The 23,643-nt window shown below is 39.7% G+C and overlaps 1 protein-coding gene and 1 non-coding gene across 2 annotated transcripts; both read left to right on the forward strand.

The window, feature by feature from the left end:
• The first annotated feature begins 8,984 nt into the window (after window positions 1-8,984).
• LOC149113821 (uncharacterized) lies at window positions 8,985-14,971 on the forward strand. The gene is made up of 2 exons (XM_089287477.1): window positions 8,985-13,419; window positions 14,021-14,971. Exons 1-2 carry the CDS (start codon window positions 9,744-9,746, stop codon window positions 14,053-14,055), a joined length of 3,711 nt encoding a protein of 1,236 aa, XP_089143603.1. The 5' UTR covers window positions 8,985-9,743; the 3' UTR covers window positions 14,056-14,971.
• A 2,254-nt stretch (window positions 14,972-17,225) lies between these two features.
• Window positions 17,226-17,309, forward strand: Trnal-uaa (transfer RNA leucine (anticodon UAA)). Its single transcript has one exon. It is a non-coding gene; the product is annotated as a tRNA-Leu (tRNA).
• Window positions 17,310-23,643: the final 6,334 nt, after the last annotated feature.

The following is a 23,643-nucleotide window of genomic DNA, read 5'->3' on the forward strand; positions in this document are numbered from 1 at the left end:
GATGAATGAGTTAGAGGTAAAGTTTATACTATTTTCTCTCCTACTCCTGGAACCTCGTAAGCACATGCAAGTTTGAATTCTGATCTTATACACAAACACAATTAACAGGATGTGTGTTCACTCAGTTTTCATCAACCTATACTACATCGAAACTAATTTTCTTTCATACACAAGTACGGAGATAAGATATAAGCCCCATTTACATGCGCTAAAACAACACGGCACGGCACATAATTGGCAACATGTTGCCCATTTTCGGGCACGGCACTCCAAATTCTCCTCGTGTGAACGTAACGGTTCCAAATGAAATGTGGCACCAGTGCCTAAAATTGTTGGGGTGCAGAGTCTACCTCTTGGAGGCACGGGTAATCGATGCGCCGTGCAGAGATTTACGTTCGTTTAAATGCTCTCCCGTGAGGTTCCAGGTCTTTTTGTCATAAATCTATCCCTGGCGCATGCTTAACTCTCACAAAAAAGGCAGGAGAAGAGATGCAAACACGTTCCTGTTCGGCAAAAAAACACCAGTAAAAAGGGTGGAATGAGCTGGCCCAACAAGGCCACACGCTTAGCATTAGCAGCTCGGCGTATTATGTATGGTCTCTCGCCTCGTTATTTTATTTTCTATCTCGTTCAAAATAAATTGAAATGTTTCTCTAGTAGTCCGGAAATTTTCAACAAGTACCAATCTCATAACGCACAGGACGGGCCTTTTTTTTTTTTTTTCTTTTTTTTTTTTCTTTTTTTTTTTTTTGAATTCAAAGTCCAGAGGAATAAATTAAACTGTGAGCAATATAAATCTCAGCTTGAGTCCAATTCTGTAGACTACTTTTCAATTATGTTAGGTTCTTGAAAAAAGTAAATAAGTAACTGTAGCGTCGGCGGTACTTAAAACGGTCGTGAGATTATGGATATCTTGAAGTTGTTAATTAACACTTAATGACTGGTCCCGAGGGGAGCAGTGAATTTTGTTTCCCGAGAATCTTCGTGTTCCCCTCAACTTCGTCTCGGGAAACATTGAGATTCTCGGAAAGTTCACGGCTGATAGCTGAGAAATCGCCGAAAATTTAACTGAGAACCGACAGTTCCAGCAACCCTATTCAGCCCCCTCTCATTGTAATCGGTCAAAACAGAACATAGGAAAGTCATACGAACACGTGATGACGTAAACTCATTCGGGGAAATCCCTTTGTTCTTGTTTATCACCTAATCACCAAAAACGAAACGTGACTTCCTCATTAAATTAAAACAGGGGAATCCCTCCGTTCTTGTTTATCAGCTAATCACCAAAAACGAAACGTAAGTTGCTCAGTTAACCAATTCAGGGGAATCCCTTATTTAAGAAGGTATTTATCACCTATATCACATGATAACCTATTTATCACCTATATCACATGATAACTCACAGGCTTAATTGTCATCGCCATGAATATTGCTAACAGCGCTCACGGTGAAAAGAGGATAACTGTGAAACCCCATCGCCAATTCCAAAATAATAAGGTAAACTAGACTGACCAACTCTTATGAAATTGCAAACAACTTCTGAGAATAACGTGACACATCTGAGTCAGCTTGGAAATATTTCAGTTTTCAGAAGCAGAAGAAGAAGAAGAAGAAGAAGAAGAAGAAGTATACAGATTGTTATAATATTAAGGAGCCGTTCAGCAAACAACTACAGCAACCCAGTAATGAAAGAAACAAAGGCTGTGCACGTAATAACAACATAGAACTTGGTAAAATTATTAACTATACTTAATAAAAGAACAAAGGGAAATTCAAGCCAAATTCAGGGTTGTTTGTAGAAAGTGAATCACGAGGGCCTTTTTCTTTCAATTTCTATTTAGAATTAAATGCTTTCTTTGCATTGTCAGCTGGAGCTAGTTGTTAAAACTGATAGACGCACTGAATAGTCTTAGATATTGAGAGATTCTTAACAACAAAGTAAAATGTAAATACATTTATTATATGGCTACCTCCGTGAGCGGGCAAGATGAATCAAATCCTGCGCTGTGATTGGCTACCCGAGCGGGCAAGATGGAGCCATCTTGTCCGCTCGGGACTACCCGCCGAGTCCCGCAAGAAAAATTTTCCCGAGAGCCATATAATAAATCCTTTATTAACCAAGCTTGTTCGGTCAAGATGGCTTGATATTGGCCTCGGTCTTTTTTTTTTTTTTTTTTTTTCCAGTTTATGGACCTCGACTCCGTTTCGGTTCATAAACACGCAAAAAGAGAACTTGGCCAATATCCAGCCATCTTGACCTCACACTTGGTCAATAACCCATACTTCTTACCCTGCACTCTCCTTGGCGTCTCAGTTGCTTAAGCTCCGGATTGTGCAGTAAGTGCGGCCTTGCATGTGTGTTTGGTTCTCCCGTCGTTATCAGATAAAAAAAAGTTGTCTGATGATCTAGGTGGTTGGGTGTGGTCACAGGGCGTAACTCGCGCCTTTAGGATTGGTTGCAAAGGCTGAGTGAGGAGTGGTAGAGGGGGGGGGGGGGGGGAGGAAAGTAGCAAGGCTAATTCACAGAGCTGGTCACCTGTCAATAGCTCAGGTAAAAAATCAAACTCAGCCAGCCATTAATCCCCGTAGAAAATATTTTAACGGGTTAGGGTAGGTCACCCATAATCTTAAGCCCAGGATCTTCCAAGGCCAGCGTCAAACATAGTGATCTTGGGAGAAGATTAGATCACCCTCTCCGAAGAACCTCCCCCTGGAAAACAGATTTTTAATGGAATGATTTGTTTGAAGGAAAGGTGCCGTTAATACTGAGTGGAACTCCCGTGTCGTTTCAGTCATCTCATTGCACAATTCCTTACCCGTCAGCAACACAGACGAAAGAAAGTTATTAAAATCTTACACATTGAGTCATGCATGTATGTACAGTATATACAGTGAACTCTCGCCTTGCGGACACCTCGCTATTGCTGACAAAATCCAGATCCCCGGCAAAAGCTATAGAGGCTTGACTGGAAATGACTCCCGTAAATTACGGCCTCTCGCCATTACGGAATTACGGACACTTTCGTCAGGTACCAAAATGACAATTTTATTGTTTTGACTCTCGATGAAGCGAACATCACCTACTTCTCATATAACATAATTATATAAAATTACAGTCTGCGGTTCATCAATTGTCAAAAACCACTTCAAAAGACTTCTGGAATGTTTATCTTCATATCAATTCTTTTTTTATCGGCTGCACTATAGTCCTTGCTTCACAGACATTGTCTATGTTATTTTCTGCATGTTAAGGGCACTTTTTATCTCACATCCCGCTTTTAGGGACTCTCGCTATTACGGATACTAAACAAAGTCCCCGAGCGCGTCCGCTATAGCGAGAGTTGACTGTATCAAGGAAACAAACATGTACCTAAACTGCGTAATTGTAACTTAAATTGCGAATCAGAAAACTGAAATGCGAGGGGAAAATGAAACCTGCCTATCGTGTGGCAGTGAGAGATGCTATTAAAAGCCAAAAGAAGACTGTGCCAAAAGCCACAAAATAAGTGATGGGACTGGATACTGACTAAAGAGAATCACAAATGCCAGAATAGCTACTGTGGTCTTCAAATGTTAACTAGCTTCTCGCTCTACTTTTTTAATTAATTCGATACATGTTCAGCAGATATAAAAAAAGACTCCACAGCCCGTCGAAACCGAAAGCGTATCCCATGGTTCGAAAGTCTGATAATTTGTACGTCAATGTTATTTTGAAGGAGACGCTGTTTTAGCTGCTAGAGGCTAGAAATTTGAATTTCATTCTGATTTAGATTTCTCATCGAACGGTAAGTAATTGGTTTTTACCTCACATGTGCATCTACATTAAATTTGGTCGATAAAAATCGTAACATATCACAATAACTTTTTGAACTAAAAGAATCAACGATAACTATTGTATATTTAAGATAAACTATATCATTACTTGAACACAGCAGTTAGTGATATTTATAAATCGCAATTGGCCACTGAGAAATGTAAACTCGTCAAATTAACTGGCTGATATTCAATGAGATGTTAGGCTTGGTAAACGTTGCCATACATTACATAAAATTGCTCAAAAATACAACATTACGTAGTGGAATAGAAAAATAATAACCTCTTTCAGAAAATTAATTCTGATGAGTGGGCGCTGAACGGAACATTTTTTTTTTCTTTGAATCTCTGAAGTAACAAAATAAAAATAAGGATTTTGGACTTCTTTCTAATCAGAAAGTTCTCCGTTTTACAGTTCAGTATCTTGGTGTTAATTAAATGCATTGGAAAGAAAACGTAAACAATACTTTGGTGATTCTTCTGTCACTTGATTGCAGGCAGAGTCCCTATTGCGATGTGACGTGGTGTTACAGGCCTTGAAAGGTTTTCTTTCGCAGTGGAAAAGGGAATTAAAAGTAGAGGTGAGTACTCATTTGATTTGTATCATCAGGTTCGTGGCAGCTCTGACAGTATTCATTTTGTTTCCGGTAGATATCCTCATCTACTCTCCTTTTATTTCTACATACATACACACTTTATTGAACCTCGCAAGTGGTGCTTTTCAGGAAAAATAAACTTAAAAAAGACTGAAACTGTTACAATGATTGTTAACCATACATTAGAAGGGATAACACGATTACGCATGTTGAGATTGCCTACAAAATACTTGTGTACACTGATTGTGTTGTAATCTTGCAAAACTGAGAACATAAAGCTTTTGTTTGTTTTACGTAGCTAGCCACAGTGGAGGAAAAAAGTCAAAGATTGATTGCCTCTAAGATATTTGATGTTGTTACTGTGCATTGAAAAGACTTAAATGACACTGATAATTTATTGTCCTTTTCAAAGGAACATCGATTTTGCTGATCAAGACTGAATTGGATTTCATTCTGATTTTGACTCATCTACTAACGGTAAGAACAGTGCACTTAACCTAGTAGTTATAGCGGAGCTCCGGCGGCCCGAAGGGCCGCCAAGCGGAGCCCCATACTCATATGGGAAAGAAAAGGAAACCCACGAGTTAATTTTCTCATGGTTATCATGGCTAGCGGTATTGCTTGTGGGCGCGTACGCACGACGACGACGACGGCGACGGCGGAGTTGCCCAACATGGCGGCCATACTCCAAATAATAGGTTGACAGAGACATGCAGCCTTGGTTTACCTTGTACTTCCTTGATATTGGACATCCATGTTATGATCAATTGACACCTGTCATTACAAGGTATCCGCTGACCATTATCACGTGACCATATCGCGGGCTCAGGTTTACAGCTCCTAGAGGTCACGTGTTTTCTTGAAGTTGACCGCTGACCAAGCGCTGGTTATCGATTGGGTCGCGGGCGCATATTGGGTTAGCTTGTTGGAAACAGGGCAGGATTGCTCGGAAGCCGGTTTACGCTAACCCAGGATTAAAAGTTAATCGAATTATAACTTTTTCTTCCATACAAATGTGTTTTGCTATTTTGTTTTGTGTATATGGTGATTATTAAAACTCAAAACAGAAGGCTAAACAATATACAGAAACCTCACCGCAAAGTTACAAAACTCATATCAAAATTCTACCTTTTTCTGGGTTAGCTTAATCGGGCTTTGAACAACCCGGCCAGGAGCTACGCTTTTAGGCTGGCCTAAATCTATATATTAAGATATTGTCTATTCAATGCATGCCCTCCTCTTTACTGTGCATAATTTTTTTCATATATATTTGTTAATGAAGACGTGATTGATCATCGCAGTTATACACACAACTTAAGCAGTTGTGAAATTAAAGCCTGAAACAAGAAAAACAGAACCCATGACCTCTGCGATGCCTGTGCAGTGCTCCTGACCTATCAAGCCAGCTGGGTGCTGGTCACTCCGCTGTGAGTTCGTAATATGCCCGTAGATGATGAAGAATGTAGATGTCTTTCTCCGCAGTTCAAATATAAGATCTTTCATATATTCGTTTGTATATTTATTAATATTAAACACACATTGTTCTTAGGGGAAGCGCCGCGTTGATTGTCTGATTCGAACATCTCAAGCAACAATTAAAATAGTAAGTTGAAGCTATGCTCAGAGGATTATAAATAATACGTTTAAATTTATATTGTAGGAATTTGGATGTTGAAATCCTTGTAATTTCAGTTGCAGAAAATCATGCCTTAGAAGATAATCCTTATTGACTTTCAGTTTCGTGCACGCTGATCTTCCTCTGTGGGTTTCTTTTTTTGTGTTCATTTTCTTTGTGACTATCAGTTTTGCACGACTGTCACCCTCTGATTGGCAGCTACATGCGTTTATATTCATGTTTGACCTGCAGTTTTGTGCTTCTTCTTCTCTAAGCTCCAGTTTTCTGCGTTTATTGGACGCTTTGCGTCTAAATTTATCTCTGAGAAAAAAAAATCAGTTTTGCGGGTTCCTGTACATCTGTGACTTTCAGTTTTGTGAACTTATCTTTGGCAAATCAGTCCAATTACGTTTGTTTATATTTGTCCGTAAATTTGAAGGAATGTATGTTTTCTATGTTTGTCCGTGACTTTGAAGTTCTTGAGGAGTTAACCTTTGTCTGTAGGAGAGGGCAGGGTAGTCGAGTGGTTTAGTGCGCTGGGTTGGAAATCTTGAGGTGCTGGTTCAAAATAATCCTCCACCCTACCACTTTCTGGTTTTGTTCTCGGTAGTTCCGAGTTCAACTTCTCAACCACGTTGTATCACTAGCCAACTTGTCAGCCTCCCACAAGTTGGTATTCTAAAACGTTTGCGTTCCATTTGTAATGTTTGTTTATTCATTTACTGTGTCCTCAATTAGCACAATAGTGCTAAATACATTTGGCACTTAAATAAAGTTATTTATTGATTGATTGATTGATTGATTGATTTATTTAATTACTTTCTTTCTTTATTTCTGTATGTTTCGGTCATGTATCTCTGTCATCCCTGTTGTACTTTTATATCAGCATGGAGTTAGAGGCAAAAACATGGACTTATTAAATTGGAATAAAAGTCTTGAATCAGACCTGGTGTTAGTTTAATTTTTCTCTTATCTTATAGGCTAGCAAAGTAAAGAAAGACTGTCGCTTTTGTGTTCTTTAAACCAAGAGAAAGGGGAGTGGTGAGTTTACTAAGTTATTTATATTTTAAATACTTGTGAAATGTTCGTGGCTAGTCTGACGCGGCGTTTCGTCTCGGCCAAGAGACTCTTCAGAGACCTTTAGAATTCAAAGGCAAACTCGTTGAGCATCACGCCCAAAGTCCCGTTCGCAAATTCTTGATGTTGACAGTCTGGCCCTCTATCGCAGAAGGATTCCCAACCGTACGTTCACGAGTTAAATTTATACAAAAGCAAACAATTGTCAAATACTTGTGAAATGTTCGTGGCTAGTCTGACGCGGCGTTTCGTCTCGGCCAAGAGACTCTTCAGAGACCTTTAGAATTCAAAGGCAAACTCGTTGAGCATCACGCCCAAAGTCCCGTTCGCAAATTCTTGATGTTGACAGTCTGGCCCTCTATCGCAGAAGGATTCCCAACCGTACGTTCACGAGTTAAATTTATACAAAAGCAAACAATTGTCAAATACTTGTGAAATGTTCGTGGCTAGTCTGACGCGGCGTTTCGTCTCGGCCAAGAGACTCTTCAGAGACCTTTAGAATTCAAAGGCAAACTCGTTGAGCATCACGCCCAAAGTCCCGTTCGCAAATTCTTGATGTTGACAGTCTGGCCCTCTATCGCAGAAGGATTCCCAACCGTACGTTCACGAGTTAAATTTATACAAAAGCAAACAATTGTCAAATACTTGTGAAATGTTCGTGGCTAGTCTGACGCGGCGTTTCGTCTCGGCCAAGAGACTCTTCAGAGACCTTTAGAATTCAAAGGCAAACTCGTTGAGCATCACGCCCAAAGTCCCGTTCGCAAATTCTTGATGTTGACAGTCTGGCCCTCTATCGCAGAAGGATTCCCAACCGTACGTTCACGAGTTAAATTTATACAAAAGCAAACAATTGTCAAATACTTGTGAAATGTTCGTGGCTAGTCTGACGCGGCGTTTCGTCTCGGCCAAGAGACTCTTCAGAGACCTTTAGAATTCAAAGGCAAACTCGTTGAGCATCACGCCCAAAGTCCCGTTCGCAAATTCTTGATGTTGACAGTCTGGCCCTCTATCGCAGAAGGATTCCCAACCGTACGTTCACGAGTTAAATTTATACAAAAGCAAACAATTGTCAAATACTTGTGAAATGTTCGTGGCTAGTCTGACGCGGCGTTTCGTCTCGGCCAAGAGACTCTTCAGAGACCTTTAGAATTCAAAGGCAAACTCGTTGAGCATCACGCCCAAAGTCCCGTTCGCAAATTCTTGATGTTGACAGTCTGGCCCTCTATCGCAGAAGGATTCCCAACCGTACGTTCACGAGTTAAATTTATACAAAAGCAAACAATTGTCAAATACTTGTGAAATGTTCGTGGCTAGTCTGACGCGGCGTTTCGTCTCGGCCAAGAGACTCTTCAGAGACCTTCTGCGATAGAGGGCCAGACTGTCAACATCAAGAATTTGCGAACGGGACTTTGGGCGTGATGCTCAACGAGTTTGCCTTTGAATTCTAAAGGTCTCTGAAGAGTCTCTTGGCCGAGACGAAACGCCGCGTCAGACTAGCCACGAACATTTCACAAGTATTTGACAATTGTTTGCTTTTGTATAAATTTAACTCGTGAACGTACGGTTGGGAATCCTTCTGCGATAGAGGGCCAGACTGTCAACATCAAGAATTTGCGAACGGGACTTTGGGCGTGATGCTCAACGAGTTTGCCTTTGAATTCTAAAGGTCTCTGAAGAGTCTCTTGGCCGAGACGAAACGCCGCGTCAGACTAGCCACGAACATTTCACAAGTATTTGACAATTGTTTGCTTTTGTATATATTTATATTTTAATATTGTTATTAGTTGTTTTTCAGACAAAGATTACCTTAATGATATAAAAGTAAGGAAATAGTTATTAGAGACGCTAATCATATTTCCACGCCAACAATTTTGAACGGTAATATTATGGTAGTCCTATTTTACTTTGCTCTAAAACTTTGTCTTGCTGAAGGCAGAGGAAATCTGAAAAGAGATTCTTTACTGTTTAATGATACACATGCCTGGATGATAGACGTATTGTTGAGATGTCATTCCATTTTTAATCTTTTTCACTTATTTAAATTGCCAAATAATTGTAATGTGCGTTAGAAGTTCCAGTCGAAATGATAAACTCGTGTTCTAATAAGAGCAATGTAAAATCAATAATAATTTGCATTTCCGGATAAATTTCTCTTCTCAGAAATTACTATTAAACGTTAAACGGAGTTTAAACCGAAACTTGATCTAAACTATGTAACCAAATTTGTGCGATGAATTAATTCGAGCTTACATCCTGCTGTGTACTAACTGAGGCAAGAATTTTTTAAGTATATAAGTGCTTCCAGATTTTGAAAAGCAAATAACAGAATAGATATTCATAAAAAATCTCTCGTTTTCAAAAATCCTTTATTTTAATCTCAGCAGGTCAAGCAAGCAATCATTGCAAACATATATAGACATTCGTGAGCTCACTGTCTTTCCATGTAAAATAAATGTATAACTCTCCTCGCTGCAATCTTCTAATTGCGCTACGATTTCCTGAGTCAGACTGCAATAGTATACTAATAAATGTTTATATTAAAATCATAACAACAGCAGTTAGCAAATGGATAAACCGACATGGTTGCAAATTTTTGTCCACTTTTACTCTCTGTTTTGTTCTAACAGAAGTTCTTCAGTGACATGTACACCGTAGACGAAGTTGTACAAGTCATCTCGATCGGCCTCATTGTTACAGGCTACCTTCTCAACACTAATCGATTCCTAAAAGTAATCGAATTATGCAAGGAATGCTTGTTCATTCTGAAAGAAAGAGCAGGTGTAAAAGACGAGAAACTCACCAAATCATTCTACGTAAAGATATATTTTACAATGTGGAAAGCATGTAGTCTTATCAGCGATACCACAAACGCAATAAAATACGCAGAAAGCGTAGTTAAGATGAGCTTAAAACTAGCAGCAGTGCATTTCCGTGAAAGTAAATACGCACAAGCAAAAAATCTCTCTGAAAAAGCTCTCCTTATCAGTAAAGAAATTGAACACAGAAGTGGAGAAGCTTCCTCTTACGGAAACCTTGGAGTGGTGTATCAATCAGTTGGCGAATATGACAAGGCTAGAGAACATTTCGAGAAAGCACTTGTGATCCAGAAAGAAATTGGAGACAGAAGTGGAGAAGCTTCCTCTTACGTAAACCTTGGAGGGATATATATATCAGTTGGCGAATATGAGAAGGCTAGAGAACTTCACGAGAAAGCACTTGTGATCCAGAAAGAAATTGGAGACAGAAGTGGAGAAGCTTCCTCTTACGGAAACCTTGGAGTGGTGTATCGATCAGTTGGCGAATATGAGAAGGCTAGAGAACTTCACGAGAAAGCACTTGTGATCCAGAAAGAAATTGGAGACAGAAGTGGAGAAACTTCCTCTTACGTAAACCTTGGAGGGATATATATATCAGTTGGCGAATATGAGAAGGCTAGAGAACTTCACGAGAAAGCACTTGTGATCCAGAAAGAAATTGGAGACAGAAGTGGAGAAGCTTCCTCTTACGTAAACCTTGGAGGGATATATATATCAGTTGGCGAATATGAGAAGGCTAGAGAACTTCACGAGAAAGCACTTGTGATCCAGAAAGAAATTGGAGACAGAAGTGGAGAAGCTTCCTCTTACAGAAACCTTGGAGTGGTGTATGGATCAGTTGGCGAATATGAGAAGGCTAGAGAACTTCACGAGAAAGCACTTGTGATCCAGAAAGAAATTGGAGACAGAAGTGGAGAAGCTTCCTCTTACGTAAACCTTGGAGGGATATATATATCAGTTGGCGAATATGAGAAGGCTAGAGAACTTCACGAGAAAGCACTTGTGATCCAGAAAGAAATTGGAGACAGAAGTGGAGAAGCTTCCTCTTACAGAAACCTTGGAGTGGTGTATGGATCAGTTGGCGAATATGAGAAGGCTAGAGAACTTCACGAGAAAGCACTTGTGATCCAGAAAGAAATTGGAGACAGAAGTGGAGAAGCTTCCTCTTACGTAAACCTTGGAGGGATATATATATCAGTTGGCGAATATGAGAAGGCTAGAGAACTTCACGAGAAAGCACTTGTGATCCAGAAAGAAATTGGAGACAGAAGTGGAGAAGCTTCCTCTTACAGAAACCTTGGAGTGGTGTATGGATCAGTTGGCGAATATGAGAAGGCTAGAGAACTTCACGAGAAAGCACTTGTGATCCAGAAAGAAATTGGAGACAGAAGTGGAGAAGCTTCCTCTTACGTAAACCTTGGAGGGATATATATATCAGTTGGCGAATATGAGAAGGCTAGAGAACTTCACGAGAAAGCACTTGTGATCAAGAAAGAAATTGGAGACAGAAGTGGAGAAGCTTCCTCTTACGGAAACCTTGGAGTGGTGTATGATTCAGTTGGCGAACATGGCAAGGCCTTAGAGTACTTTGAAAAATCGTTGGCTATGGGCAGAAATATTGGCCGCATGAGTACTGTAGCTTACTCTCTTCTGGACCTGGGAGCTAACTTTTACTCTCTTGGAAAGTACCACAAGGCTAACGAATATAACCAGGAAGCACTTGTCATCTTTGAAGACATTGAAGACAGAAGAGGAGTGGCCAGCGTTTGCGTCAACCAAGGAGCTGTGGAGCAAGCTGTAGGTAACTTAATAAAAGCAAAAGAATATTTTGAAAAGGCGCTGGCTATAAGCCAAAAAATTGGAAACAGGGAACTAGAAGCACATAGTTATCTGAAGCTTGGAGGTTTTCTTTTCGCGAAGTCTGACTTTGATAGTGCGGAAGAATATATCAAGAAGGCACTTGCATTAAGTGAGAAGACTGGAGATGTTAAGACACTGTTGGGGTCTCTCAACAAAATGGCAAAGCTTAGAGAGAGACAAGGAAAGATTCAGGAAGCAATCTCGTATTTACGTTCTGGTATTGAAAAATGCGAGGAAATGCGCAACTCCCTCCGCGACAACGATCAACTTAAGATTTCTATCTCGGATCACAATATTTTTTGCTACAGAAAGCTCAGTAACTTACTCTGCGAAACCGGGAATCCTACTGAAGCTCTGTATGTTTCAGAGCTTTCGAAGGCCAGGGCTTTGGCAGATTTAATGTCAGCTCAGTACTCTTTGGACAATCAAATGCCAGCTGACTCTGGAGCATGGTCTGATCTTGAAGGCATGGTGGGAAAAGTGTTTAACCGCACTTGTCTGTACGTCTCATATTATTCTGACAAAATACATTTGTGGATTCTTAAAGCAAGCGAAACCACACATTTCCAGGTGATAAAAGGAAATGACCTGTTAGTTCGGGAAGGATCAAGTCAGCATTTGGAAAAATTTTTTGATTTCAGACGTGTTGGCATTTTACCAGAGGAGATTTGCGAAGACCAATGCTTACACGGTTTTCTACCAGAATCGAAAACATGGAAAGAAGACAGCCATGAAGGTTGGCGAATCGGAGAGGAACGTAGAGCTGACCAAGGACCTAAAATGAACCTTCCTATCTGTTACAAACTAATCATCGCTCCTGTGGCGCGCTTCCTTGAGGGCCCTGAAATCATCATTGTTCCTGATCGCGCTTTATACCAAATTCCATTTGCCGCCTTAACTGATGAAAGCGGAAAGTACCTATCTGAGACTTTCAGGATCCGTATTGCTCCCTCTCTAACAACTCTCAAGCTCATTAATGAAAGTCCAGCGGACTACCACTGTCAGACGGGTGCATTGGTAGTGGGAAATCCTGATGTTGGTGAGGTGCATTTCAATGGAAAACTCACAAACATTTCTCGACTGCAATATGCAGAAAACGAAGCGAGGATGGTAGCAAAAAAGTTAGGAGTTGAGCCTTTGTTAGGACAGCAAGCAACAAAGCAGGCAGTACTTGAAGCGATGAATTCAGTGGCTTTGATTCATATCGGCGCACACGGTGATGCTGAAAGAGGAGCAATTGCCCTTGCACCATCTTTTCGTGTTCCTAACGGAATACCTCAAGAAGGGCTCTACTTATTGACAATGTCTGACATTTCAAAGATTCGACTGCGAGCTAAACTGGTAGTCCTTAGCTGTTGCCACAGTGCTCGTGGGCAGACAAAGGCCGAGGGAGCTGTTGGAATTGCCCGAGCATTCTTAGGATCTGGCGCACGCTCAGTGCTGGTATCACTGTGGGCCCTGGATGACAAAGCAACAGAGCACTTAATGACTCATTTCTACGATCACCTTGTCGCTGGGGAAAGTGCTGGTGAATCTCTACACGAGGCCATGAAGTGGATGAGAAGTAAGGGCTATGATGTGAACCGGTGGGCACCTTTTATATTGATTGGAGATGACGTGACATTGGATTTTGGAGAGAAAGGTAAGATTCAATGAAAACATGCATAAGTGCTTTCTAATTTTTAATAAACGGCTTTTGGCATTTACTTACAGTTTTCCTGAGATGTCATCGATCAAGCTGTATGTATTTTCGAAAGTGTGTTTAGGTTTCTATATCTATTTTTTTTTAAGTGTTTGTCGTTTGATCTTGTGCGGCTCACGTATTGTTTGTCTTTTATGACTGATAACTAGCTCTGTCCATCATGAGAGTGTAAACCATGAAATTACCTACAGTGTAATACAACGCAATCAACAGGCGACAGCCATTTATCATGTTATAACGAATTCGGAGGGAAATTTTAGAGAACGAGATATCTAGGAAAGTAAGAGCAACAAGCGAGTGCCTCACATATTTCGTGAGTGTTTTAACATACCGTAATGTTTTATGACGATATAATTCAAGGCTTCAGATTATTTACTTCGGCCAGATAGTAAAACACGGTTGTCTTGTTTTGAGCATAAAATATAATACTGAGTTGATCAGAGCGCGCGCAGCCCCGATTTTTTTTTTTTTTTTTTAATTTAAGGAAATAAATTTAGATGGATACTATTTTTTGTTGTTGTTTCTTTATTTACTCTGTCAGGTGTTGGCAAGAATGACCAGGACGGCAGCGAGTGATTGCATGAGAAGAAAAATATGCCATGACCTCAACGGACAGTTTTACTGCTAGTGCCAACCTGTATATAAATTAAACTGACATTTAACTTTTGATATTTTTCTTTCTAAAAGGACGCATCGGGAGAGATATGCGCAACAAAACGTTTGAGTTTTATTTCATATATATTCACCTTTTTTAGGATGAACCGTTGCGTCTCTCGCAAGTTAAGTATACAATGGTTTTTGTAGAACAGTTGGTTACAAGTTATTCTACGGCAGTCTACCTGCAGGTGCGTGTTAGACTCAAATAACTGCTTAAACCTCAAGAATTGAACAAGCTTAGTACGAAAGGTAACTTTTAGTATAGGAATGAAAGATGATGATTTCAATCGTTTGGATCTTCGCTGCGAGGAAAAATAAGCAGTGTAACTAAGGCTTAACTGATACATGTAGTGTTTTACCAGCGAAATTCGTTGTTCAATTTGTAAATAATGTACCTGATGAAAAAACATTGAGCGTAACACTTTGTAGCAATTGTTAAGGTAACTTGAAGAAAGCAGGATTTTAAAGTACAGTAAATTAGCGTCAGAAATAACGTGCATTTCCTTATTTGACGTTATTATATTTCTGAATATCTTAGTTTTGTTAGTATTTTCATAAATCAGACCTTGTTTAGAAGACAAAAGAGCTTCACGATTTGAAATTTTGCCAATCCGTTGTGAATCGATTGATTAGAGTAGATAGTGAAAAGTGTATAAAAAGTAGACTGAATTTTTGTCGAACACAAAGGCCAATGGAAGTCTAAATTTAAGGATTTAAGTTCCTGTTTACTAGTAAAGTGTACAGTTGGCTTTGTAAATAGTGAAACAAAAACGCTGACCTGTTGGTTAAATGTTTGTAAGGTAAATGAGAGTTTAAAATACAGTGACATCAGAAATTGTTCGCATGACATTTATCACATTTATCGTGAACATTGTACTGTAGCCAAACAAGAAGAACTTTTTTTCATCCTTTAAGCATGTCCTCCTTAGGTAAAGTTGACGGGCCTCTTGTTAATTTTTACATTTTCAATCTAGAGGAATAAATTAAAACTGGAAGCAACATAAATCTCAGCTGGACTCCGTTTCTGCAGGCTTCTTCTCAGCTACATTAGCCTCAGGGGTGGGGGGGGGGGGTGAACTCCCATATAGAAAGGACGGGGGTGATCGTCGGAAATTTTGAAAATAGCCCCTAAAAGATACCAAGATCCAGCTTTGTGGGCGTGGCGTAAAACAATTTTCACCCCCAAGAGATACTAATTCTAAAACAACACGTCATCTTCTGTCATCTTTTTATCGGCTTAATATAGCGTATAAAATGGCACTGCACAAGTTCCCACTGTGGAGCTTTTGAGGCTGAACACCCCGAGAGGTACCAAAACCACTTTCGAATCCCCTCAAAGGTATGATGAGCACCCCCGGCCTTTTTATAAGGGAGTTGCTCTTTCACCTCCCCCCTCCCCCCCCCCCCCGCCCCCCCGCCCTCCCCCAAACCAGGCATGTTAGGCGACTGGAAAAAAAAACATGCGTCGTCGACAGTACCTGGAGCACTTAGTTAATTGAAAACTTGAAGCTAATAGAAGTATATTAATAACTGCTTTAGCTGCGTTGCAAAGTTGAAGTTTCGAGCGTTAATCCTTTCTTTATGGGAGCAAGATCATTATGCCGAGCAGAAGGGTTAACTCTCAACACATCAATTTTCTGAAAACGCTACAGGGCGACTCATTTACTTTTATTTTCAAATTCAAGTTGATATAGGTTACTACTTACACTGACTGCTGACGGTCCTCCAATTTTAATTTCCTTTCCCTTCAGTTAAAATTACTTCTTTTTGTTTCATTTTAGTAGGAGCTGTAGGTTGAGGGGAAGTAAAGCTGCATATTCCTTTTTATTACATAAACACGAGTGTTTTACTGGAAAATACAGCACTCGTAAAAGTTATCCAAAACCACATCCGCGACCTGAGTGGCGTATTCTCCATATACTCACCAGTAAGAATATTGAAGACGTCATTTCCCGCGTTTTCACCGTGTTTGCGCAAACAGTCAGTTTGTCTTTATAGTAAAATGAAAATTACATGGTGGCTTGAAGATATGAATTTGATTTTCTCGTGTTAAAAACAATATTTTACTCACTTGCTGCGCTCGCTCATAAAATATTGTTTTTACCACTGGAAAGTAAGATTTATATCTTGGGCCGCCGTGTAAGTTCCTCTATCTTGCATACCTGGATACGGCGAGGACACGCAACCACTTAATTTCGCGGGCTAGCGTCGAAGCACGGAAAAGGCCAGAAAACTGCGTTTAAGTTCCCCTGCAATGTAGCTGGCTACCCAAGCGCGCAATTGTAAGAGGAAACCAACAAAACCATGTTCTTTATGCCGTGAACTCAATCTCCGTTTTAGTTTATTTTGTTCGGCCAGGCAGGGTGGATAGCTGGTATTAGCCGGGGATTTCCGGACCGGAACGGATTTCCGTAGATACGACCTTATATCCATCCTCCCTTTCGTAACTTTAAGATTATTTATAACCGAACTTCGAGGATACTCAAAAATGTTTCTCTTGAAGTAAACAACATGAGATGACGTCAGATCAAGTGTTAATTGTGTCACGTTTGTGAAACAGACGCCATTTTGATCTCTTAGACCCGCCATCTTGGATTTGGATTTCTTCGTCAGACAACGATTAAAACTAAATCAAAGTTAATAATATAATGGCTGAGAGTCATAAAAATGAAAGAATGATCACACGAAAGCACGAAAGCCACGGCAACGTAAAGTTCCGAGTAATATGACATGTCATACCAAATTTATTTGACTACCTCTCCCCTGACCGCCCCGCCCATCTGAATAGGGTGAAATTAATTAGAAGTAATATAGGTGAAAACAACATAATTTTTAAATAGAGCTAATGAGGCCAAACAGCTTAATTTTACAAATTAATCAGACATTAGGTATGATTGATTTCAAGGAATAATTAATAGATTCAATTCCATCAGGGAGTAGATTAGTAGCTTCATGGACTAAGTTGGTGCGCATGTCTTTATTGTAGGACTGAGAAATTACTCCGGCCATTTTGATCGATTGTTCTTCATAGCTACAATCTGCCTGAATTTGGATAATACCAAACAATGAACTAACTTATTTGTATTAACACCAGGATGGCCGAGTGGGTAAGGCGTTGGACTTAAGTTCCAATGGACGTATTGTCCGCGTGGGTTCGAACCCCACTCCTGGTATTGCTTTTTTTTTTCGTTCCGGTTTTTTCCCTTTTTTTTTGGCACATTTCAAGTCAAACATCCAAAGTTGGAAAAATTATCTCCGATCGCCCTTCTTCCTTTCTTGGTAGCTAACTGAATGATCTGTGATCGCTTACACACGTGACTGATCTCTAACCCAACGTACGTCACCGACCAAACCGGCATGTGACCTTCACAACCTATTTTCTTTTAAATGTTGGTCTCAGTCAAAGAAAAGATATGTAATCTAAGGCAGCTAAACGAGGCTAATTACATGAGCTATAGCTTCCAGAAAACGTATGAAAACATTCAAAAAATTTCGCCGGAATATTTTTCTGCCCTATATAATTTTTCTTTCACGGAAAGATGATAAAATCAAGGACACTGATGACACTATGACACGGATAAGAGTTATGGAGGTAATCTTGTTCGAATTCGAGAAGTCCCGGGGGCGGGTGCTGTGTAAATCTTTGGGTGGCGGGAGGGGTGCCGCTGTGACGATGAAAACCCTTACCCTATACTAGACCATGATCAACTTGATTTTGCAATTCTATTCTAAACCAAAAACGTCTGATTTTTATACTCATGTTAGACTAAACTGCCCGAAAATTCCTTAGGGAAGAATTGAAGTGTCCACATTAGACCTACCTAGCATATCGCAATGATTCGATCTAGCTCAAGGAGGGCAGTTAGTAAAGAGGGGGGAGGGGACATTTATTAGGGACGGGAGGCTTAGTAAAAACGGCTGATGGCAAAAACACACATCGTATCGCCCCTGCAGCACGTGTCTTGTGTGAGTGTGAGTTACCCATCGATTAGAGACTTAAAAATTGGATTATTGCAAGGGAAAAAATGGTCGCAAATGGCCAAAAACTCGATGTTTATCTGTTCCCCACCATCTTAAAATAAATGTGATCAATTCTAAAGTAGACAGCGAGTAAAGTCATACGAATAGGTAATGACGTAAGTTCATTTGGGGGAATCCTTCCATTCTTGTTTATAACTAAATCATCGAAAACGAAATTTAAATTGCTTTTTAACTCAACACGGGGAAACGAGGATGTATTCTCTTTGGGCAAACCCCTTCTCTAGGCGGTATTTATAATTATAACCTTCAGTTTATATATCACTTGATCGCTGATATGATTAATTCCCACCTCATTTACTGATTGGCTAATTAATACTGCGATCCGTAATCACGGTGAAATGAAAAAACAATGTGAATCTCTATCACTCTGATTCCAAATAGCAAGGAAAGATAAATAGCACATGCAGACCAGCTCTTGTGGCACTACAAACAACTTCTGAGCCATTGTTACACATTTGAGTTAACTTTTTTTAATAATAATAAATATACGTGAAAAAATTACTCGATTCTGATTGGCTGCAAGCAGTGCAGTTCAAGTGTAACGCCAATGCAAAAAGTGTAACACCAGTGCAAATTCCAAATCGTAATTCTGGATTATGATTGGCTGAAAGACAACAGGAAGTTTTCGAAGCCAATGATATCACGTAAAATGATGACGAAAATTTTGTGTGGAAAATTTGAAAAGAGTTTTCTCAAATAAAAAAAAAATGTATGTCTTCAAAAAAGATCTTTCGGCACTTCCTCCACACGAAATTTTTCATTTTTATATTATTAATAAGCAATAATACTGTTTTCCTCGTTCAATTTGAGATTAATTTGCACTTGTGAGTTTTTCAAAAAGTTGGAATTGCATTTGCCGAAGCGGCTCGTGCAATTTTAACTTTTTGAAAAACTCACTCGTGCAGATTAATTTCAAATTGAACTCAAAACCGTATGATCACCTATACGAAGATTTCACTTTTAAGAGGAAGAAGGAATCATGTTATTCTAGCCTTAGAGAGCTTGAGAAAACGACTATAGCAGTGCGGTTACTGGATGAAAGGAACTGGGAAAGCTCGGGTGCTTTGCTTTGCTCGGAATAATGTTAATGATAACATAAAACTTGATACGATTCTTAGCCGTACGCTATAAAACAACAAGGTATATCTTCTCAATCGAAACTAAAACTTAGAAGAAAATAGAAAAATGACACGTCAAAATTTATGCTAATTAAGATCAGCAGGATAAAGATTTTCTTTGGTTAAACTCCAAAAGAATTACCAAGCTGTAGTTGCCTTGAAAACAAAAGCCCGTGATGGTAAGATAATTAATGCCTGATAATCTCTTTAAATAGAAGATTTTACATGGCCGCGAGGAGATACGAACTTTCCCTTTGAGTGTTGAAGCATATTTCACGAACCACGAGTGAGCGCAGGGAACGAATGAAATATCTTTCGACTCGAGAAGAGAAATTTCGTATCTTCAAGTGGCCATGTAATGTTCCTTTTATTATATAAACATCAACGTATTCCCAAGCCATTTCAGTTTCGCTGCGAAACGCACCAGTTATTATGTAACCATAGCAACGGTGATCTTTTTCACGTGTGAAGATATCACCAGTTTTCGGTCGAAAGCTCACCTGCTATTTCATTGGTGTTTCTATAATATTTATTATATAAACATGAGTGTTTTTCGGAAAATAGGCCACTTGTAAAATTCATACGAAACTACATCCGGGGTCCCAATGGCATATTTCGATATTTTCAGGATATTGATGACGTCATTTCCCGCTTTTCCCCGGTTTTTCTGTGCAAACAGTCACCTTGTTCACTGAAAAAGAACATTACAGTTTGAAGATATGAATTTTATTTTCTCGAAAACAATATTTGACTTACTCGTTGCGCTTGTGTGTAAAATATTTTACCACTCGAACCGATAATATTCATATCTTCGCGCCACCTTGTAGCGTCCTTTGTCTCATACAGCTAACTTCGTTTGATAAAGGGCCTGTTCGCACTACGCGAAATTTTGTTTGATTTGCCAAAAAATCTGTCAACACGCAGCCATTCCTAGTGCGAACGATTTTTGGAACCCACCAAAATTTTTGGAAGCGCAACGAAACTTCAAAGATTCCGTCGACTAGCTTTGGAGGCTGTAAAAATTTTGTCAGGCGAGAAAGGCGTTTGTTCCTTGACATCCATCCGTCATTGGGTCATCAAATTTAATTCGCAACATATGGATTACGAAGCGAACGTGACCGTATGACTTCCCGCCATTTTAATTGAGCTAGATGGATCCGCACAGAAGCAACATCGATCCATGGTACTTCAATTATTATGGCTCGCAATGCTACTAAGATCAAGATCAAGGTAACCAAAGTTATTACGATTCCCAAATCGCTACCCAACAGCAGTACTTCTTACAGTTTCCATCGCAGCAAACTCGAGCGGATTCACATTGCATCCACATCCGCTGAACACAGCATCCGCATCCGTGACATCCACTGAAGATCAGACGACTGCTGCAGCTGCTGGAAGCACAGAAAACACGAAAAAGGGAACAAAGAGAAAAAACGCCAAGTATGAAACCTTCCCCTTTAAGACATGTCACGACATCTTGATGGTAAACTGATCAAATTACTAACTGACATCCGTCACCAAAAAAAATTCGCATCTTCATGTGCGAACAGGATTACGAAAACAAAAAATTGGTGATTACAAAATTTTCAGTTTTTTTGCAAACGCTAAACTCAAATTTTCGTCTTAGTGCGAACAGGGCCAAAATCCGCGCCATTTTCGGCCAAAATTTTTTGACAAAGACTTAGAATAGAGTAGTTAAAAGAGTTGCTATCGTATGTTGCCCGGTAGTGTGTTTACTTTTATTTCAGTTCCAAAAAAAAGAGAAAATGAACACTCCCTATTGCAAAACCCCTTCTTTTCGTTTTGCGCCCAACATCTTTTAACAGGATCTTTTTCATTACTTTCTTTCGTTTATCCCCATGTTTAAGTTCCTTCCCCATTGACCCTTTTCTACCCATTTCTCTACTTATCCCGCCATTTTTCTTCCCTTTTCCCGCACTCCTTGTTTTCTTCCCCTGTAATCATTCCACTAACTCAACCCCTTACTATTTCCTTTTTTTCGCCACTACTCCGTCTCTTTTTCCTTCCTACGCCTCTCCTGCCTTCCTCGTATCATAGCAGCTCATACCACTTCCTCCCTAGCACTCTGTGTGTTTCATTTCCTCCATTAATTATTGCTATTTCCACGATTAGTCTTAGCTCCCTTAAAAACTTGAATATCTCTGGAACGAAAAGAGATATTTGAAAATAGCAAACAGCATTTTTCCTTCCGTACAGACTACTTGTTTATGTTTTTCAATGGTTTAGATAGGAAAGATGCATATTTCATCATAGTGACACTTTAAGAAGGAATTCACCAGAAAGTTCGAGGAACAAGTTGAAGAAAGCTTTGTACTGAGATTATTTACATTGTTTTGCAAACTTCTGTGCGACTGTTTTAAATATCTTCTCACAAGAAATCATGTCTAACAACACCAAAATAATGTCGAAAACAACTTTGGCAGTTCATATGAGACACTTGAAATTACTCGTGAAGTGAAATTGATGTTTTCATAATTTTTCTGAACTTTGAAATTTATTCTCTCGAGTTTCTATGGGAAATTGTTCTTGGTGTTATTTCAGGCGACGATATCTTAGGAAATGCAAAAAGGACTGTAATATATACTTAGAATTATTCTGATACAAGGTTTTTGTCCTCCAAAAACTGAAATTGATCGATTTCCTATCGGATTTCCTGTTAAATTCTTCAGAGCAGAAAAACGTATTTCGCAGCTTTCAATGCGTACTTGCGGGGCCACTTGCGGGCTTAGGTAATCGGCTCAGGTAATAATGTTTATAGCTTTGCGCATGCGTATAGCATGCCGTACTTATTATAGCTAATATTCCTATTAGCATATTAGCGTATAGTGTGCCATAGTTTTTTTTAATATGTTTTTAAAATTGTTTTATTTTTAGACACATTTTTGGTATATTTTTACTGTAACCTTAATCTTACATTATAAAGCGCTTTAGGATATTTTGTAATTTTAGCGCTTTATAAATCTATTATTGTTATTATTATTATTATTATTATTATTATTATTATTAATGTGAGCTACAATGGTGGAAAGAACGGCGTACCGTAATAGTGAAGGTACGCGAGGATGTCGCTGGGTTGATTAATTTATACTTGATGAAGGATGAAGTTTTCTTTTTGGGGTGGGGGGGGTGGGGAGGGGGAGGCGCATTTCACTGTTAAGTAAACAAGTCTCCCCTTGCCTTTTGAGAGGCTCTCTTGCTTATATATTCAGTGGTATCAGTAGCCATAATCGGGGACGGAGACCGTAAGCGCGCGCCATTTCAAGTATAGGGGTTGTCCCCATGATATGGGACAATAATTCTATTTTTAGAACAAATTGCGCCATCGCCTGCTGCACACGCGCGTACATTCTGCGAGGATTTTTGCGGACGTCGCGCGGGGGAAATGGCGTCGGAAATTCGGGAAACTTTTCATATTTTTGGCCCACAACTCAACGCGTTTACGTTTGCTGGAATTTTGCTTAAGTATTTCCGTCGTAAGCTGCTCCAGTTTGAGTGAAGTGAGACAGTGTCGAATTTAGGTATGTTCCGCTTTAAGCTTATATATATCGCTGACCAAGTTGTGTTCCGATGCTTCTTTTACATGAGCTGTACATTACTCCACTTCAAATTTCACATACATTGAAGATTAACAGCTTTTCCATTACAACTAGCGCGGGCAGATCTTATTATTCATTCCCAGAGCGAGATTGAAGTCTTGTTTTCGACCCTGAAAAACCCACCTTTTCCGTTAGCTCAGAGCATAAAACTACATATAAGCGCCCTGTTCGTATTCCCTGCTTTATTCCCTGCCATCGCTGTGAAAAATACGCAAGATAATCTCTCAACTCTCACAATTTAATCACGCAACGTGACAACATCCACACGAGAGCCCTACATGTGCGTGGATTCGCGCGGATATATGACGTCAGGATGGCGCAATTTGTTCCAAAAATAGAAAAATTGTCCCATATCATAGGTGCGCGCGGATCCCAAGACTTACGGTCTCCGTCCCCGATTATGGCTCCTGACGGTATGCTTATATGGATAAAATATGTAAAGAGGGTTTGTGGAAAACAGACCTTCTTTAGGTTAATTAATATGTATAAAACAATTGTTTCCCTTCGAAAACAATATCCAACTTTCCATTAGTGACGTGAAAATGCTGCTGCTTGCCAGAAAAATTGGGAAAGCGTATAGAGTTCGTCCATTAATATTCCGCCAATGTTTAATTGCGAATTTTGTGCCTCGAGAAGCGGGCCAAAGCTTCAGTAGCTCCCAAAGCCTCGCCGGCGAGCCAGCGTCAAGTGGGGACACCAAAATTTGCCAGTATTTGTTTGACCCTCTACCT

Source organism: Orbicella faveolata, unplaced genomic scaffold (assembly GCF_042242905.1).
Source record: "Orbicella faveolata isolate gen_17 unplaced genomic scaffold, um_ofav_v1 contig_14, whole genome shotgun sequence".
Taxonomy (NCBI): domain Eukaryota; kingdom Metazoa; phylum Cnidaria; class Anthozoa; order Scleractinia; family Merulinidae; genus Orbicella; species Orbicella faveolata.

Bases quoted from the DNA above. Each gene is read 5' to 3' on its own strand.
- LOC149113821 (XM_089287477.1), top strand. From the start codon at position 9,744: ATGTACACCGTAGACGAAGTTGTACAAGTCATCTCGATCGGCCTCATT. The intron at 13,420-14,020 runs GTAAGATTCAAT...TTACTCTGTCAG, and splicing joins ATTGGATTTTGGAGAGAAAG to GTGTTGGCAAGAATGACCAG.